Below are 21,061 nucleotides of genomic sequence, written 5' to 3' on the forward strand. Positions count from 1 at the left end.
TTATTGTTAGTAAAACTACATTAAGGGGCGTGACATGCTGTCTCTCCAGACATTCAAGCTCTGTTTGCTATGTCCTGTAAAACTGGCTGCATCATAAACTGATTATTTCCACTTCCCAAATAATGTGAATTTATTTATGAAATGACAGCATGTTTTGTAGGAACCTGCATTTCATTAGTAGGACAAGTGTTGAATAGAAGTTGTTGCTTGTAGTGACCTCCTTTGCTACTCACCTTTGACACGTCTTCCAGTCTTTCATTACTCTGAAGCATATTGACAGAACATTTCTTTTACTTTAGCTTTCCAGAACTAAAGACCTATGAGAAGTGTGCAGTTCTTGCGGTACAAAGCTTTCCACCAAGAGGATTATTGGAAACAAACACTTTTTTTTTTTGTTCTTTGGGTCTGTAATGAAAAATCCTTCAGTATTCCCATTTAATTGTTTTGTGGTTGTTGTCTGTCAATTTGCCAGCAGGTTCCTGCTTAACAGCTGCTGTTTGACTTTGCTGAAACATAAATGCAGAATGATTGAGTTGCCAACATATCATTAAGTTTCTGTAAAGAGTTTTTCAGTATATTAATGCTTCAGACTTTTGTGTCAGTATTGATTGATTAAAACAGAAAAGAAATCTTGGGCAGAATTCAGCATTGTGCCAAAAGGCTTTTTTTTTTTTTGGCAGACGAAAAGATTGGGTATTGATGTTGGCTATGATTCCTCAAACCCACCTCTTAATAAACAAAACAAAAACAAACAAAACAAACCACCTTGAACTTCAGTACATGTGGTCTTAGCTGAATTCTAGTTAGCCTAAGAAATGCAAGGAGAAATCAATGAGGCTAATCAATTTCTTAGTACATTGTCAGATATAGAGGCTGTTTGATTGTGAAGCTACCCTTGTGAGCGACTAGGTCTCAGTGTGCCTGCGGGGAGGCGGAAAGACAGCAGTTCTATCCAAGCTGGAGAGAGAATAGCTGATTGAGGTGATGTGCAGGAGGAGAAAAGAGTGAGGGTTAAAGTAAGGGAGGAGCCAGAGCAAAGGGCACCTCCTCCCTTCTCTGGTTCGGATAAGCAGCGCTCCTCTACAGCTCCCCTTCTTTGGCTGGTGTGGCAAGAGGTCGCCACCTCTTTTAATCTAGTTCAACCTCTGGGAAGCAGTGGAGAGCTAACGGGAGAAGAGCAAGAAATAAGATAGGATATAGAGAAGGAAAGATGATTATGTTTTTGTTAAAAGTACTGGATTTGCAGTTATAGCATAAAAAGCGGTTGGGCCTGGGAGAAAAGACTAAGGGGATGTTAAGGGATAAACACTGCGGTTTTTTCTCACTACATCCTTAGTATCACAGCCTGATCTTTATTCTGGAAGAGTGGAAGGTGGGGGAGGGAGAGGGAAGATGTGGAGGAAGATGTGATTGGCTGAGGAAAGCATGGAGAAAGGAACGTTTACTTTCTCCCCACCCCTCCAGATGCTAAAATTCTCCGATGCGTATCTCTCTGGCTCTCTCCAAAACCATCCCCTGTAACTGGTTCCCTGGGTTTTCACTTTGACAACATGCTTTAAATTAGAGAATTTTGTAGGAAAGACCATCTGTGCTTATTGAAGATGATAAAATACGACTGAAAGCATTGTATGGAACATAAAGTGAGCGGAAATGGGATAAGCGTGTGGAGCTAGAATGCCAAGAGAGACTGAGAACCGTCTATTTTTAGGCAGAACTTTAAAAGATTACAACTGTGAATTAGACCATACATTTGGCTGACAACACTATCCTACAGATCCAACTGAACGAGGAAGAGTCAAGTGGGACAATGGAGAGTAATAAAGTCAGAAATAGGTCGTACAAAGGATTGAAAACTAGCTGGTAAAGCTTGAAACTATCTGTAGGACTGAGCTATGTTCTGTCGGGGGAGGAGGGAGGGTCTCATGATAATTAGCTAACAGTAGTGGTGTGGGTTTTGGTGTTATTCTGAGATACAGAGAGAGAAAACTGAAACAAAATAAAAGTTCATTCTTCCGACCTACTAAAGTCTTTCTGAGACTATGGCTACACTACAGAACTTCCAGCAGTACAGCTGCTGTAGCCCTGCTAGTGCAGACGCTCGATGTCGACGGGAGAGAGTTTTCCTCCTGACTTAATTATTCCAGCCCCCGCCAGTGGCGGTCACTATGTCGGTGGGGGCAGCTCTCCTGCCAACACAGCGCTGTCCACACCAGCACTTAGGTCAGTGTAACTTATGTCGCTCAGGGAGGTGGCTCATTCACACTCCTGAGTGACATAACTTACATTGACTTAAGATGTACTGCAGCCATACCCTGAATCTGATGAGTTACTCAACATACAGATTATGGAAAGCAACTGCTGCCGCCACCCTGACCAAAAAGCCCATTCAGGTTACTTGTTTGGAACCTGAATTAATTTCACAAACGTGATCAGTGAGAGTTTGTTTGTGGTTGTTTCCTGACTACTGAGCCCAACTACTATAATTACTTGATGAATCATATAAAAGAGCTTTTCAAGTTCTCTTAATTGCGCTGTTGAAGTTCTCTCTAAAGTACCCCTTCCTGACCCACTGTAAAATATAGTTCATCTAAAAAGTGACTCAGTGAGAATGGGAGTGTAGGGCTTCTTGTTTGCATCTTTTATCTAGATCTTTGTCTGAGTCTATATCAAATAAAATGTGTTTACAAGTAAAGAGGTGTTTTTTCTGCCTGCAATTTTGAAAGCTCAGCCTAGAATCCTTAAGTCAAACTGGTTTCGGACTTACGGGGTCTGTCAATCTTTTTGATCAGATCTGTTTTTCCATGGAAAATTAGGCTTTTGATTGAATAAAGAAGTTAACAAAAAGTGACTACTTTCCACAGAAATTGTTGACTTCTCATCGAAAAGCCATAGCTGAAAAAAAATGTAGATAAAAACTTAAAAATATAATTTTTGGAAATGCTTCTAAATTGCCTAATGGGAGTTGTAGTTAGGGGCCCTCATGTGTGGAGTACTGTATCCAGTTCTGGGTGTCGCACTATAGAAAAGATGTGGACAAGTTGGAGAGAGAGTCCAGAGGAGAGCAACAAAAATGAGAAAAGGTTTAGAAAATCTGACCTATCAGGAAAGGTTAAAAAACTGGGCATGTTTAGTCTTGAGAAAAGAAAACTGAAGGGGGACATAACAGTTTTCAAATATATAAATGGCTTTTATAAAAAGGAGAGTGATGAATTATTCTCCACGTCCACTGAAGATAGGACAAGAAGCAATGGGTTTAATATGTAGCAAGGGAGATGTAGGTTAAGTATTAGGAAAAAAATTCTAACTATAAGGGTAGTTAAGCTCTGGAATAAGCTTCCAAGAGAAGTTATGGAATCCCCATCAATGGAGGTTTTTAAGGTTGGACAAACACCTGTCAGGGATGGTCTAGGTATGTCTGGTCCTGCCCCAGCATAGGGGTGTAGATTTGATGACTTCTCAAGGTCCTTTCCAGCCCTCCATTTGTATGAGTCTATGTCCCCATTTTTTTCTGTGGGCCAGGTTCTCCAGCTGGACTACATCTCCCATGATTCACTGCAGTCAGGGTTTCTCATGTTGCACCACAGTGGCTACCAAGAGAGAAAACCGTTATGCTTCATGGAAGATGTAGTCCAGCCAGTCCATCCCATAAGGCAGTATGGAGGCATGAAGCACCCAAAATATAACTCCCATGAAGCACTGCATGGTATTTCCAAATAAAAATTTTCAGTTTTCAGCTAAAAGTTTTTGGCCAATTTTTTTTTTTAACTGAAAAGTTGAAATTTTCAGTTGAATAAATAAATAATTCTGACCAGCTTTAATCACCAATAATAAAGACACAGCAAATTCTGCCAATGACTCATGAGCCAGTTTCCTTTCTCTCAACTCTCTTGGCACTGCACTTCTATCATAATAAAAAAGAAGTAAAAATAAATTTTGTCAGAGAAGTAAGGAATCTGATGTGACTCTGGATACATACATCTTTTGGGTAAGAAGTTTCCATCTTCACGTAGTCACTTTTCTGAGCACAGCTATACTTTCAGTAAAGGATCTGCTAGGGTGTATGTTGTGTGCCAGGCTATAACTAGATCGGTAATAGTTCATGTGTCGTGAATACCTGACAAAGGCTTTATATTTGAGAAATTGTCTTCCATAGGCACAGTGCTAGAGTCATAAATCTCACTTTCTCTCCTGTCTCAGTGTTACTATTAGAGTCTATAACCTTCCCTTCAGCTAAGCAGGGGATTGTTTTTCTAGAATGAAATAGGTGATACTATACATGTCTTGCCTCAGCACATAACACCGGCAAGTTCTTTCATCTTTAAAATGCATAGATGAGTAGTGCCCATGGTTACTAGACACAGGCATAGCAGCAGAGATAAGTGTGTCCGTAATAGTATGACTAACTCACCATATGATGATGCCATAGAATAAGCAGTTCTTGTGAGGTTGGTTTTTGTAGCAGTGTTATGTGGCCATTAACTTTTCTGTTTTGTGATATTATGTTTTTCATTATGTTTGAGGGCTCTCTTCCATACCGTTGGGCTCTGGCAGAGGCTTAGGGAGATGTTACACAGAGCCAAAAAAGTGTGACAAATTTGCAATGATAAAGTTGATAGTTTGTGTTGTGATCCAGGGAAATTAAATCCCTCTCCAGACAACACAGATAGTGCTATGGTATGTGTGATAGACTCTATCAGAGAGCAGAAACCATTACACCTACTTTCCAAAATGAAGACAACACCTAAGTGCCTAATCCTTTCCTAATAAAATAATTAAGTTAATATTTGTGTATGGAGATGAATATAGGATCTGACTTTTTATATGACTACAATATATGAATGACTTAGTGATCATGAAAAATCCTTTCTTACTGTGTCCAGAATCTCCAGACATTACACATGGAGCTATGGTGCAGTATAAATTACAGGCAGGTGTTCTTGCTCAGCCCACAGAGAGATTTGGTCGTAAGAACATAGGCACTGCCATGCTGGAACAGATCAGTGGTGCATCTAATTCAGTATCCTGTGTCTAAAAATGGGTTGTGCCAGGTGCTTCAGTGGAAGGCATAAAAATTCCACAGTGCATCTATTTTTCCTGTACTATAACTTGAGAAATTTCTTCTTGCCCATTCTACCCCCTCACATTAGAAGCATCACAATTAATAGCTCTTGCAATTTTACCATAGCTGGTGTAACTGCAGATGCTATTCTTGTTCCTATAAATATCTAATCCTTTATTCAGAAAAAACACCACCCAGAAGTCAAGGAATCATAAACATCCTGTAAAATGTCCGAGTTTTTAAAATACCTTGCTTTTTACACCCTTCTCACCAGTCACCTAGCTGACAGCCAGTGTGAAAAGAGGAAAAAAGACAATACCCATTGTGACGTTCCCCTCTGCAATCTGGACCAGTTTATAGCTGCGTCACCCTAGTCACTCACTCCTAGAGCCTGACTAGCACTTGCTCCACTGGATGATCATCCCACTCCTGGGTCAGCCCATGCACAGCCTCCTACAAGCCAGCGGCTCTTACTTTAGTGAGTGAATGTTTCTGGCCAGCCAAGCAAGGGATTATGCAATAAAATGACCCCAGCAAACACTCCCAGTCCCAGATGCAACTCCCTGAACTGCATCTTACAGGGTTCAGTGCTGCCCACTGGACTCTGCAAGCTCATATGTTCATCAGTTTATCAAAGAAATTGATATGCACCAGCTCTGTCACTTTAAATTAAGTCTCTACACACACCCAAACCACATGCACTGCTCTAGATAAAACAAACAAATAAGTTTGTTAAGGACAGAAAGATTTTAAATGATTATAAGCCAGAGGAAGGCAGGTCAGATTTAATCAAAAGTAAACAAAAGGCAAATCATGTTCTAAACTAAACTTAACACTTTCAGCAACCTTACATTCTTAGATGGTTCTCACTCCTGGCTGGTTGGTTGGCCTCCAACCATGCTCTCTCCTGTGGTCAATCTTTCAGTTGCTTGATGGTATCTGTAGCTGGATTGCAAGAGAGAGAGAGGCCAAAATGTCCCCCCTTTTCAAATGTCCCTCTGTGGCCTCCTCTCCCCCTTCAGGGTCAGGTGACCAACAGTATTCCTGCGTGGTCTTCTTCAAATCCTGAATCAATGAGCATCACCTTATTAGATGCTTAGGCTAATCCATTGTTCCTGGAAGAGCTGGGTTGTTTTATGCATGCCTTAGTAAGGCGTGAATTATCTTTCTGCTTTTAGAGTTTGCCTGGATCCGCCTCAAACCATGTGAGACACATATTTGGGAATACCTACATAGCAGAGCTTCATAACCTCACATATGACATTGCAACAAACATACTACTATAACAGCAATGTTCAGCATGCCATGAGCATTCCAAAAACACCTAACATGACATACTTTGCATTAAAAAATACACAGTTACACGTAAAAGGGTGAATGTGAATGTTACACAATCACACCATAAGGGTGTACATGGGATGCAGTGTGTCACATCCATGTATTCACAACTACAAAATACTGTAGCATTGATAAAGAAATCTCCTACAAAACATATACTTGGTAAAAAATCTTTTGAGCATTTTGAGCTTTCCTCTCGCAACAGTATGGACAAGATGTTGCATGTCTCTGTCAGGGCTAAATAAAATAGTAGCTACCATAATGTTCACTACATCATGGAAGAAAGGGCCAAATCATTCCTGCTAGGCACTGGCCTGCATTGATGGTGGGAAAGGCGATCCTTTACCACCCCATCAGGAGCTGTGGGAAGGATTTGTATAAACCCTCATGGGACTGTGAGGTGGGCAGGGGAGTGCACCCTTTTAGGATTTTGAAGCATTGTTACTGCTGCACAGCTTGCCAGCTGTGCTGGTGAGTGACAGGGCCATGAGGTACACTGTCATGCCTCCCTGTAGGGTGTCTATTACCCCAAAGGGATCCAGGGTAAAGGCTCCTTGCACCACCCTCTGCCCCATGTACTCACAAAACGACCAGGCATGATTTAGCCTAAATGGAAATTGGGAGCTGGGTAACCTCCTTAGATTATTTGCTGAACTTCCGTCTGTTCAATTCTTGTCTATTCAGTTACAGCTTCTGAAATCATCGAGAGCAAGTCGAGGCTAATGATTAAGCAATGACCTTCATCACAGACTCAATTCTCATCCTATTTAAGTCAATAGGAATTTTGCCATGAACTTCAGTAGGCGCGGGAGCAGGCCCTCGTAGAGTACAGCTCCCTCTTGGATCATTGCTATTATGTATAATTGGAGTTGCCACTGTCTATCTATATAGAGAGAAATATTAGACAGAGTGGCAGCTCTGAGCCTTAAGATCTCTAAAGTGTTTTGAAACAGTCTGAAAAATGCTATAGTACAGTCAGGGTGGCCTTAGGGAAAATGGCGCCCTGGGCGAACTTGTATCTTGGCACTCCACTGCTCGGCCCCCATATCGCCCCAGCCTCCCTGGGCTCCCCACCTACCCCATTACCTTTGGGCCCTGCTGCCTCCCCCCCAGGGTATTGAAAGAGGTGCCAGAGCTCTTCCCCTGCACAAATTAAACACTGGCTGGGTGGCCTGATGGCATCGGCTGCTGGCTGGACGCCCAGCTCTGAAGGCGACATTGCCACCAGCAGCAGCACAGAAGTACAGGTGGCATGGTACATGGTGTATTGCCACTTTTACTTCTGCGCTGCTGCTGTGGCCTGTGATGCCTGTTGCTTGCCCTGCAGCTCAAGGTGGGCTTTGCACTGTCACACGGGGGCTTCATCTTGCCAGAGCCCATGTCCCTCACTCAGCCCTCTGGCCACTCCTGGCTCACCAGGGGCACCATTTCAGATTTGGGGGTGGAGGTTGGGAGGCAACTTTAACTGTGATTCCAGGGACTACTTAGGCACATGAAAACTCTAGCTTTTTTGCAAATAATAACTTAGAAATTAGCAGACAGGAGCACTGTATCTAATTCCGACATAAAGAAAGAAAAAATATACACAAGCACCAATTAAAGCCACATTTAATTTTATACGTAAATTTAGTACAATCAGGCGATAATACAGCAAGATATTCCTAATCCCAAGCCTTGAGGTATCAGTTCTGGAGCTTTAACACAGAGATCAGAAACACAAGTTTGATACTTTGTACATACATTATCTTTAGTAGAGATAATTAAAAATAAATAAAATCTGCTTACTTTCTCTCTTGGACACACTGTGTTACTGTCATTATCTATTCTATTTTGCTCAATTGTTTTTCACTCCACTAAAAACGTATTTACTTAATTTTAACATATGTGATTAAAGTTTTTTTCTTTTTTATAAAGAACAGGGATTTATTTTTCTAATGATTTTGGCATTTACGTTTACCAATCACAGTCATGTATGTGACTCACTAACATTTGACTCCATCATTACTATTAGTATCAGACTTGGAACCGCATTTATTTTCATACAAATTTTAAGTTATTTTACAGATATAACTAAAAATACCATTTGAAAATAAGCGTCTGTCATTGCACAGTGTCTGAAGTTATGTGTTTAGCTAATATTTTTTAAACTGGTACTGCTAAGGTGAGTACAAACTAAATTTACATTCTAGATGGATACTATTATTTCATTGTATTCTTTTAAATAATGAATGACAAAGCACAATATGGTAATAAAAGTAATAATAATAATTACTTCAGCTAGGACAGGTTAGGCATTTTAAAACACACTACTCAAAGAATTAAATTTAAGCATAAGAGAGAAATAGAATTATGAAATGCACAGACCAGTCAAACAACTAAAATAACAGCACTGTAATCCTTCAACTTTGAAAGAATAAAATTACAGAGAATATATGTGCATTGCACGTTTTGATAGGAAGTACCAAGAAGTAATAACAACAATAACATAAGTGTATGAATGAAAGAAAGAGACAGAGTGTGTGTGTGTGTGAGAGAGAGAGAGAGAGAGAGAGAGAGACAGTGTGTGTTGGGGAGTGTGTGTGTGAGAGAGACAGTGGGTGTGTTGGGAGGAGAGAGAGAGGCGGCATGCTGTCTCTTTAAGCACAGCACTCACTAGTCTGAAGGCTTGTTCAGTCCAGCAGCAGCAGCCAGCAACTCCCAGTTGTGACCCAGAGGCAGCAGCACAGACTCCTGTCCCCCCAGCTCAGCGGAAACTGGGTACACAGGCAGGGGGGTTAGGGACACCCCAACATCAGCTCCCCTTCCTCCCCACCTCCTCTCCATCCCCTGATCTGCACAGCAGAAGGGAGGCTCCCAGGAGCAGCTTGGCCAGAGGCAGCTCCAAGCTGGGGACAGGAAGGCTCAGGAGGGACAGGACAACTGAGCTCTGGAAGCGCCCCCCTCAGCAAGGTCCCCTGGATGATCGCCAGCCCACCCACCCTAAGGCCAGCCCTGAGTACAGCAAATTATAGTTAAGGTTGCATATCAGTTATGAGGGGATGAACCACATAACAGTCTTCCTGTTCTAAAAATATTTTTCCTATATACAATAGCTCAAAGGCAACAGAATCTTTAAACTTAAAATGATATATGTGCATACAGTAGTCCATAGCGCATACTATGCGATTTGGGCGGTTTGAAAGATTGAGAGGGTTTGGTTATAAAACACAAAAGCTATTACAATTCATTTGGACTTGTTCTAACAAATTGAATCAAAAAGTTTTAATATCTTTGAATTCGCAACGTGTAAGCTACTGAACCATTTCTCTTCAAACTTGGTTTGTTTTGTAGATCTCATTGTGACTTAAAATGAGAGCCTGAAGACTGTATGTACCAAAGTTTATCTTATTGCATGTATACTTTTATAAGAAATTCCTGTTTACATATTATATGTTGTCTGAATTAGCTAATACAGTATCATTCATATAATTAAATAGAAATAAAATGATAAAATGCATGGACCAGTCAAACAGCTAAAATAACAGCACTGTAATCCTTCAACTTTGAAAGAATAAAATTACAGAGAAGATCTGTGCATTGCGCATTTTGACAGGAAGTACCAAGAAGTAATAACAACAATAACATAAGTGTATGAGAGAGAGAGAGAGAGAGAGAGAGAGAGAGACAGACAGACAGAGTGTTGGGAGAGTGTGATAGAGAGTTTGTGTTGCGGGTCTGTGAGAGAGACAATGGGTGTGTTGGGAGGAGTGAGAAAGACAGCATGCTGTCTCTTTAAGCACAGCACTCACTAGCCTGAAGGCTTGTTCAGTCCAGCAGCAGCAGCCAACAGCTCCCACTTGTGACCCAGAGGCAGCAGCACAGACTCCTGTCCCCCACACCCCAGCTCAGTGGAGCCTAAGTACAATGCATCCGAGTTACGGTCAACTTTCACCTTAACCCTGCCATTTCCTGACATTTAAGTGCTTCATTTCTCAGCCGTAATGTCGTACTAATGTTCATTTTTTGCATGAAATTTAGACTATGATGTTGTGTTGCAATAAAATGGAATCACTATGGTAGTTCTGTTGCTAATAATCATTTAGCTACTAGTAGATGGAGAATTTAAGGAAAGAGTTGGTGCATATTATGAGTTTACTTAAAATTATTGTATATTGTGTTTTTTAGAGTATTTCTCAACTTCCCTATGGTAAAGCTCTCTACACCTATGAGGGAAAAGAACCTGGTGACCTCAAGTTTAACAAAGGGGACATTATCATACTACGACGAAAAGTGGATGAGAATTGGTATCATGGAGAACTCAACGGAAACCATGGCTTCTTTCCAGCCAGCTACATCCAGTGTATCAAGCCCCTTCCACAAGCCCTGCCTCAGGGCAAAGCACTTTACGATTTTGAAATAAAGGACAAAGACCAAGACAAGGACTGTTTGACCTTCACCAAGGTACAGTAAAAAGCAGTTTCTTGTCTCCTTCTTTACTACTGGTGTAGTTCAAGATGTGTGTGTTTTGCTGTGGCTGGCAGTCTGCTCCACTGTGAGTAAAATACCTTGCCATGTACTAGCAGTTGATAACATAGAACATCTTTTCATTTAAGATGGCATTTTGAGAGGTTTCATGTCGAATGGATACAGTAGTTATAAATACCCCGCACTTCCTCGTGTACAGGAGTTTTACTAAAGTGCTGTGATTACAGCAGAACTAGGCTCTGGAGCAACATAAGGCCCCTTTATTTTTTTAATTATTTATTTCCCAAACCAGTGATGATCTCATGCATGATAGTTAAGATCCATGAGCTCAGCTCCATTGGAAGGAGCAGTGAGTTTCCACACTAACTGGGAGCCCAATCACACTGGGTACTCAGTGCCATCAATGTCTTTTGACTTCTAAATGTTTCTTCCTGCTGAGGCAGAACTTTACTCAGGTGAGATGCTGTCCATACCCTTAACTACTACCGAAGTCAGAGAGGTCAGCAGGAGTCGAGGGCACAATAGGTATGTATACACTGCAGCTGGCCTGTGCCAGCTGGCTTGGGCTAAGGGGCTGTTTACTTGCTGTATAGATGTTCGGGCTCAGGCTGGAGCCCAGGCTCTAGGACCCTGCGAGTTGGGAGGGCTGCAGCCTGAACATCTATGCTGCAACGAAACAGTCCCTTACCCCGAGCCGCGTGAGCCTGAGCCAGCTGGCACCGGCCAGCCACGGATGTCTAATTGCAGTGTAGACGTCCCTTTAGCAGCCTATGGGAAGCCCTCAAAAGTCAAGTCCTCATTTTGGAATGACATTTGTGCCATACCCATCAGAAAGCTGCTAGCTTATCTTCTGTCCACAGGACAGTGCACAGAGACTACACGCGCGATGACGTGTAGGGTTTTTTTAAAATGGCAAAATCTACAGCTGGAGCTGGTCAAGAAATGTCTTTTTCCATCGGAAACCACCATTTCAATTACATAGAAATATCCTGCGGGCATGTGTCCATTTCAACTAAATTTCATTTTGAAAAAAATCTGAAATGAAGTATTTTGATAAGATCCTTATTGGAATGAAACGTTTTTGTTTTGCAGTTTGAAATGCCTTTTATATTTGTTACTTTATTTTATATTATATTAGATATTGTATTTTTAAATTTTATTTTATATTACATTTTTATTTTATATGATACCAATTGCCAAAGCGTTTGCCAGTTACAATATCAATAACCAATTTTATATTAATTGTTATATTATATTATGATTTTAAAATAATGATTAAATGCTAATTTTAAAATAATATAAAATAAAGTATAAAACAATTAAAAAGCCTAAATTGCTCACTTAATCTAGGTAACTTTATTAACTTGACAAATGGTTATTGCCTGTTCTACTAAAGCATGAAAGATCTTTTAGTTCCATTCTGTGTACTTGATGTCCTATAAAACGCGATCATTTGACGACTGCTTTACCAGTTTAAAGCTCCTTATAAAATCATCTCAGATAAATGAACAGGTCCTAGCCCCCCTGTAATACACCTTCACATTCTTGAGCATCCAATGTCATTTACACATGCAGGGTTTTTTCTTCTGAATAAGCATATATCTGCATTCTCAACCATGTTCTATCATGTTACCATCTCCCTTCATTCTTTTATTCTTTACCTGTGGCAGCTTTGTTTTGCCTAAGGAATTACCTTTCTACCGCTGTTTTATCCTTTAGCTTCTTCCACTATACGTATTGTCACTTGTAACTAGTGTTATATCTTGTCTCTTGTTCTCTCTGACAACAAATAATCAGTTTTTCACCTCAGGACTTCACTCTGTCTTTATTTCATCGGGTTTTTCAATGCTAGTTTTCGCTTTCACCTTGCTGATGAAGCTTCCTGTTTAGCCAGATTTTAGAGTCTATGCAGCTATAGTAAGGTCCTGTGTTCAAAGGCATGAGCACTGTCTTGCCTTAAATATGATTTTAGAGGACAAGATGGGTCAGGTAATATCTTTTATTGGACCAATTTCTGACATTCAGAGGGTTATAGATGATGAGACCACTGGGGATGTTGTTTTGTTTCTTGCATTTGCTCAGGAAGTAGATGCCGCTGTTGAGTTTTGTTTCATTTTTCATATTGTGGAGTTTCCATTTCAGCTGGCAAAATTTGATATCTTCCATTATTTTATGCAGTGGTGTTGTAGCTGTGTCAGTCCCAGGATATTAGAGAGACAAGGTGGGTGAGAAGTTGGTCCAATAAAAGATACTACCTCTCTCACCTTGTCTGTTTAATATCCTGGGACATAGACAGCTACAACAACACTGGATAGATATGATTTGTCAGTCAGAGAATGTTAGCCTTGTTCTTCATTTCATTGTTTGTGATTCTCTGTTTGCATTCTGGAGAACCTGGGCCTGATTCTGATCTCATTTACACTGTTATCTTACCACTTACGTCAGTGGAGTTACACCAGTACATAATAGTTTAAACAAGAGCAGAGTCAGAACCCATGTCTCTTACAAAAAAGTTGTTTGTGACCATCAGACTCATTTAAAGTACCATGGGACATTTAGAGTTAGGTTTCTCTAGTAAATGTAAAAGGAGGAATAATATTGACTTGGCAGGGAAGTGGACTCAGGCAAACCAAATATAGGTCTTTTTCTTCTCTTCTATTTGTGGTGGCACAGTCATAATGTCCAGCTAAAGAGAACAAAATAAGAGTATTTGGGATTGCTTCTCACTGCCCCCTCCCAAATTTACGTTTGCTCCCCCTCCTACTCCAAATATTAAATACAATGAAATGAGTGTATGTCTATCACTGATCTTTGTCAGTAACTGCATTGTTAGAAGGGGCACTGGGATGTCCTCTGTGACCTCCCCAGACTCAGCTTTCCAGACTACACTCCAGTTAAAAGGACAAGAATAAATCAATTTTTATAACTTTTTATGTTTTGGGCCAAATTATACTCACTGTGGCATTGGTGTAAAAGGTAGGAAGAGAGGACAAACCCTTCCTTCCCCCCTGGGCTCATTGCATAATGACCAAACAAAATCAGTTCTTTCATTCCCTTGAATGCATGGACTACTCTCTCCATCTAAGAGACTCCCACCCCCTTTCCTGCAGTGTTCAATTGAGTTAACTGATCACCGAGAAAGGAACATGCTGGACCAACCTAACAGATGGTGCCCACTGGTGCATTCCCCTTTGCTGTTGAGGTGCTCAGGGAAGGATTCTAGTTGCAGTTCATGCATTAGCAGTTAAGAAGCTCTTTATAGGGCTCAGTTCCAATCTCACACCAGTTTGACCCCACTGAATTCAAAAGAGTTGCAGCCGATTTATACCAGTGTAAGTGAGATTAAAAATCTAGCCTGCAGAATCACACCACGTCTATGTAATTGTTTCTTGCACAGTATCTCAGGATCCAGTCTAGTACTGTTTCATTCCTATGCTGGACCGCCCTTTGCATGCATATGTCCCCACACCACTTTAAGGAAGTGCCCCAGTGGCAAATAAGTTTTAAAACTATAGTATAAAGATAAAAGCCATTTCCTTGTGTTTTATTATAGTGATTTTTTTTTAAATCACAGTGGTCGCTTTCATTATTCCCTTCATCTTCCAAGTTGCTTAGTCCCAGCCCATAGCGGTGTTTAACAATTTTTGTGCCAATCTTAACAAGAGCTATCACTTTCAATACCTGTTCATTACTACAGAGTAACATCCCAGCCCCTTAACATTTCAATTCAACTGGCATTTCCTTTCCTGTGGTGCTGTCACTGTAGTATGCTGCTAGCTGGGCTTCCTTGCCAGCTGGCAAGTATAGTTGGTAGGCACAGCAGAGTAGTATGTGATGCCATTGTGCCATCACTGAAATCTCTGAAATGTTTCCAGTTGTCTAACTCCAACAGAGTTGTTACCCCCTGGAACAGCAAATGAGTCTGCTTTGTACTGGTGCATTAATAGCAGTAAATGACTCTATTAAATATCATGCCATGAATTGTGATGGTCATCAGAGACACAATTTTGTGTTATTTTCTCACAAAAGGGTTGATTTTTCAGGAAGTCAAATTGGTTTTAAATGATTTATATTTGATTTCCAATGTTTATAAAATGGAATTGCCGGCCTTACAATATTGTGGACGAGGCTGTCAGGTAGTGACTAATACTGAGCCATTTAGCTGACAAGAAACAAAAAAGAAAAGAAAGGGCATATGGTGTCACTGTGGAAACTACAATAGATGCAGTCAGCTTCTGAAATAACAATTTTTAGACTTGTATTCATTTGTGCTGCCTGGAAATCAATTTAGTGCGTGTATAATAGTAGAGTGCAGAAGGTTGAATGGCGTTCGCATGAGATCTGTAGACTTTTTGCTGTTCATGGTCCCATTGGGAACCTTTCTATGGGTCAATAGATAGCATTGTGATACAACTAATTTAAGGCAGCAAAATATTAGACATTAAAATCTTTGTCTGTTCAGAATATAAGAAGATTGCTTCTAGCTGTCATATGCCATGAAACATTCTGTAAATAAATAACTTTAACTGACACTTAAGGATTTGTTGTGATCCATGGAATTTCTTAATATCATGCTCAAGAAAATTTTATGGACTGATTTTTGAAGGTTTCCTACAAAAATGTGCATTGTGAGTATCATCCAAACATGTGCAATTACCTGGTTTGCTCACCCACATGCAGATTTGGCGGCTGCAGTGCACACACAAACTTGGCAAACCCAATGTAGGCATCAGTCTTTGAAAATCTGGCCATAAATTTACATAGATCTCTTTGGGAGTGCAAAATCATCACAGTTTAGGTTTTATAAAAAGTCTTTATTGCAGGAACCAAATAAAATGTAAGAGTACTTATGGCAGGTTCTTGAAACCATCTGTTCTTTTAGTTGCCTGATTTTACCCTCCTTAGTAATAGATTCTTGTGGTGGGGTGCTCCACTCACCAATAGAATGGGTCTTCATCCTGGTCACTCTAGGGAATAGCTCGCCAGGTTGACACCCCTTCCAGCAGTTGCACTCCCACCATTCTCTCAGCCTGCAGCCCCTCTCTTCTTTCAGGAACCGCATTGTCCTCTTTGTGACTCAGCTCTCCAGCAAGATCACTAAGTGGGTTCCTTCTGTCCACGCGGTGTCAGGCAGTTCTCGCACGCACTGCCCTGACGCTGTCACTCTCACAGTGACACAGACAGTCTTCCTGCTCCCTGCCCCCAAACAGTACCACTCCTCAGTGCTTGGTAGGGGAAGCCAGGCCTGCCTTCTGCTTCTGCTCCACAGCCCTATCATGAACAATTAAGGTCTGCATCTCCAGCACCTTACTGCTCTCACCCTGGACTCCTTCCTATCAGGTTTCTTCTCCCTTCCTTCTCCGTTACCTCAGGGAGGGGGACTGCAGGCTTCCTCCCTGCTGCCTCCTCTGCTTCCAATTTCCTGTCTTTATAAGCCCTGCCTGTTCCTACACAAGTGAGCTTCCCCTAGGGCTTTCCTCACAGGCTTAATTCTCCCAGGTTTCAGCCTAATTGGCCCAATTCCCCTCTTGCAGAGCCAGTGTGGGGAGTACACCCCATAACAATTCTACATACACAATGTTCAGGCTTTTGTATTAGTTATATGGAAATTAAACTTTCCTTTTTGCAGTCATGTATTATTGGCAATTCTCTGCAGAAATCAGAAATGGTCATTTCAGAAAAGACTTTGGAATTGAATAGTATCTGTTTCTTCAGAACATTAAAAGCATGAACTCTTCTTGCATCCCTCCGGCTGTAACAAGCAGCTGAAGAACACAATCTCTGACAGTTTTCACTTTCTTTCTGTTTATGGATTGTGAGCTGAACAAATCAAGGGAATTATTTAACTTATTTTAGTTGTTTCCGTACACACATGCGCATGCCCCAAAGTTGCTAACTACGATTATCTTTGATCAAGTGAATCCATTGCCAAAGCATCCTAATCTAGGAGGTATTTTCTGTAGTGTGAGAAGAACCTGCAAAAACAGCATTCGCTGTCAGGATATTTATTAGCTTATAAATTCATTGACCAAGACAGCTGTACCCCTTATGCAGAAGAATGCAATCTAGCTGGACAGCTGCACCTGTCCATTTCCAAAACATTAATAAATGGAAAGGTAATGCAAGAAATGCCAGAACTCTGTTGCCAATCTTTTCTGGGAAAGCACATGAGTAGCATTTAAGGAAATCACTGAATTCCTTCACAGGAATGGAAGAGAAAGATTTGATGCAATAAGGGAATGATCAAATGGTGAGCTTCATTTCCAAATCAGATCTCCCTGCTCTTCCTTCAGCTGTCTATCACAGAAAACATTTAATGGGATCATAGCATTTCACTTTAGGACCACTACTCCCTGCCTTTCTGGGGGACTGCTCAGTGACAACAGGTGCCTGCTCAGATTTCATGTTATAGTGAACCCACATCAAGAAATGATCATGCAATTGAGTTAGTGAAATCAGTGGCTCCAGTTCAGATAGGTCAGAGTTCTATTTAAGTAGCAAGAGCTTTTCTGATCATTAGCATGTTTTAGATTTTGTCTGCACCTGGAAATGCTGAATAGAGCAGAAACTTGCTAATCAACATTTTTCTAAATCTCATGCTGTATAATCAGTGCAAAAGCTTTGTTCGCCTTCCCACACTCCTCAGTCAAGTTTTAATAGAGGTGCACTGAAATGAAATCACATAATACTAAGATTTCATTATTTTTACCAAATATACTGCACAACAGTACATTTACTAGTATATAGAAATAAGTAAAACTAAACTACCATTGACAAAAAGGTTGAGCAAAAGTTCATGTTGTCCTGCATGATTACTGCTTTTATTGTTTGTTCATTCAACTACTAATTTACAAAAATCAGAAATTCACTGTGCATCTCCTAGTGAATAAATGGTGCAATCTAGCCTGTCAGCACCTTTGGATTGTACTTTGCTGATTTTTTTTTTTTTTTTTGTATATTGTTGTTTCATTACATAAATGTAATTGGTCTATTAATCGCATATCCTGTGCTATGCTGGAATTTCTGTTTTGGAACAGATTCTCCCCTGCACTGAGGTTAGTTTACACTGCAGAATGACGTGAAAGCTGGTTTAGGGGGATTCTCCAGTGGCATCGAGCCAACATAATGATCCTGTGTGATTCCCTGCCCTTCAGCTAAAATAGGAGGTGTGGTCAGGACTGTTGATCCCCACCTGCTGTATTGGCCCCTTGGGGCTGATAGGGTTTGGGGAACAATCTGCAGACTGTTTTAATACATGTTGCCTGGGGATCAGTGTGGTGGACAGCTGGTCCAAGATGAAGGGTGTGTAAATGTGACTTCTTTGCGCACAGATCATCCTGAGTTGTGCGGTGCACTTTGTGACCACGTACAAAGATTTGGGCCAGTATGAGCATATGGCAATGAAACATAGGTTCAACAACACATGGTAGTTTCTGTTACATTGATAACCACTGAATGACTACAGTTACTTCCTATTCAAAGTGTAGGGTAAAACTGTTCTTTGTGCCTACAAGAGAGCGTGTGATTCAGTGAGTACAGCATTGGACTGAGAGTCAGAAAACCCGGGTTCTAGTCATTGTTCTGCTGCCAGCTTGCTGTCTAACTTTGGGCAAATCACTTAATATATCTGTGCCTCTGTCCACCCTTTACCTGTCTTGTCTATTTAGACTGTAAGCTCTTTGGAACATGGACTGCTATGGGTATATCTACACTTGGAGCCGGAGATATCAATCCCAGCTCAAGGAAACATACCTGTACTAGCTCTGATTGAGCTAGCACACAAAAAATAGAGTGTAGTTGGGGTGATGTGTGTCACCCTGAGTATATACCCATCCATGAACTCATGGGAGCTAGCTTCTCCCACTGCTTGCACCGTCACAGGTACACTCAGTTACAAGTGCACTAGCTAGATCAGAGCTAGCCCGGTTATGTCTCTTTGAGATGGAATTTACACTTTCAGCTCCAAGTGTAGAGACACTTTTTGTATTTGCACAAGGCCTAATACAATGGGCCCTGATCTTAGTTGGGGCTTCTAGTTGCTAATGTATTATAGATAGTAATTAAGTTGTTAGCAAATACTGACTTTTTCATGGCAATCACTTTACAGCATGCAGGCAGTCAGGCTGAACAAATCTTACGTGTTAATTAGATAATGAATTTAGGATTATCTTAAAGCATTTTCATCTTTCCATATAAAATCTAACTGTTTTGTGTGTGGTTTTCTCTCTCTGATTTTAGGACGAAATTTTGACGGTTATCAGAAGAGTAGATGATAACTGGGCAGAAGGAATGCTGGGTGATAAAATTGGAATTTTCCCAATCCTCTATGTTGAGGTAAGTTCACAATTGTTTGTGCTTGCCTTCTTTTGTTTTTGTTGTTTATTCGGACAGATTGCAGGTCATAATAACCTTGGAGTTCCTGAAGAGAGGACAAACTATTTTGGAATGGCTGAGAAGAGAAACCTTATGATGTTTTGATATAAACCAGCCAATGAATTTACTCTTATCCTGGTCAATTTAATTTAAACCAGCTGACAAGATGTATGCCTGTGAATTGTCAAAGGCTCCAGTCAAGCGTTTTTGGTTTAATCTCAGTGATACATATGGAAAATAGGAGAGGATAATCACAGTACAAAATTTACTATGCAGCTTGATTTGCAGTCACCTTAGAAGAAGGAGCTGATAACTGTACTATCCATCTCTCTGCATTCCATTTTCCATGACATTCTGTTGTTTACATCCTCTGCAAAGTATTTGGGGCCTTGATTGTAATAAGAAAACAATATAGAAACAACTGAAGTTAGGGTCAGCTGTGCTTTGAAAGCATAGCCGTTCACTGGGGATAGTACAGGTTTTCCCTGTCCTAGTGGGAGCTCTGGTAGCATGACCTTTGTGCTACCCTTTTGGGGGGACACTAGGTCCAATTCTTAGCTGGCGTAACTCAGGACAGATCTATTTATTTCAGTGGCACTACAGTGATTTTCTCTAGGTGAGGATCTGGTCTCTGTGCTCCTGTTGAAAACAAGCCCACTCAGCCACCTTTGGGGTGATTAGCAGTGCTACCCAGCAGTCATTGTGCTCACAGGAACACAAAGAGTACAATGCTAACCTATGGATGGGGATCACACGTGTGGGGAGAGTGATATGCTGATCAAGGGCTGGCAACAGGCTGGCTCTTAATCTGAAAATATTCCATACTGGCATATTGGTTGGGATCCTTATCCCTCTGTATTGCCTTTATAGGAGCTGCAGCTGTATTTTGGTTAAATGTGTTCCATATTTCAATTGTACTTGAAGTTTCCTCGAAGGATTCTAGCTCCGTCTCAAGCACTTTTCTTAAGTAGTTTTCATTTCAAAATACCAGTTTCCATCTGTTTTCCTCCTCTACAGACAATCTAAGCCATCAATTGGTGCAGAATTCTTCTGTGCATCACACACTTGAGAAACTTGCCTGTAGTGTGCTGCCACACGCCTGGTTTACAGCACTAGTAGCTTCATACTAATACATGGGCCTCATTCTGATCTCAGACTTATACTGGTGTAAGTCTATTGACTTCAGTGGAATTACTCTCCATTTATGTACTGAGAACAGAATCGGACCCATTGTGCGTAGCATTAATGCATTGTCCCACAGAAATTAGTCCTCCTCAAAATGTTAATGACTTGAGACAAAGATAATTACTGCTCTGTCTGATTATTAACTCTAACAATGACTCCAGCTCCAACAATTTTGAGTAAACCATATAAATCACATTTCACAACTGACAAGAACAAGAATATTAAAATGAGGATGTGCAGTAGCTGTTGTTGAAAAATTGGCTGCTTGACGGAAGCTAATGCTTAGTGATTCTCTCCACGCACAGTGTGAGATCCAGTCAGTTTGTTTTAATTGACTGATACAATGGGCTTCTGCCAGCTCTCCTCCTTCTCCTACTTCTTCCTTATCCCCTTTCTTGAGTCCAGTATTCTGTTACCCTAATCTTTGTTCTCTTGAGCTGCTCAAAGATGGGTGAGGGGCCAAGACTGTGAGAAACAGCCTAAAAAGGGGACACTGCATGGTACCTCACTGAACTCCTCTCAGTGGCAGCAAATGCCAGGCACCAGCAGAGGAGTGCAAGGAACAGGCCCAGGAGGCACTGCTGTGCACAAGCTACCACAGCAATGTTTGACAATCTCAGAGCAGGGATGATCAGCCACATT

The 21,061-nt window shown here is 41.0% G+C and overlaps 1 protein-coding gene across 1 annotated transcript in view; it reads left to right on the plus strand.

Moving 5' to 3' along the window:
- The first annotated feature begins 4,852 nt into the window (after positions 1 to 4,852).
- SH3RF3 (SH3 domain containing ring finger 3) overlaps positions 4,853 to 21,061 on the plus strand; it is a 121,801-nt gene continuing 105,592 nt past the window's right edge. Inside the window, exons 1-3 of the mRNA XM_067563548.1 lie at positions 4,853 to 5,017; positions 10,562 to 10,837; positions 19,100 to 19,195. Of these exons, the coding sequence (XP_067419649.1) occupies positions 4,853 to 5,017; positions 10,562 to 10,837; positions 19,100 to 19,195 (537 nt within the window). The remainder of the gene's footprint in view (positions 5,018 to 10,561; positions 10,838 to 19,099; positions 19,196 to 21,061) is intronic.

This window comes from Emydura macquarii, unplaced genomic scaffold (assembly GCF_026122565.2).
Source record: "Emydura macquarii macquarii isolate MOO-44397 ecotype Brisbane River unplaced genomic scaffold, CSIRO-AGI_Emac_v2 contig_2531, whole genome shotgun sequence".
NCBI lineage: Eukaryota > Metazoa > Chordata > Testudines > Chelidae > Emydura > Emydura macquarii.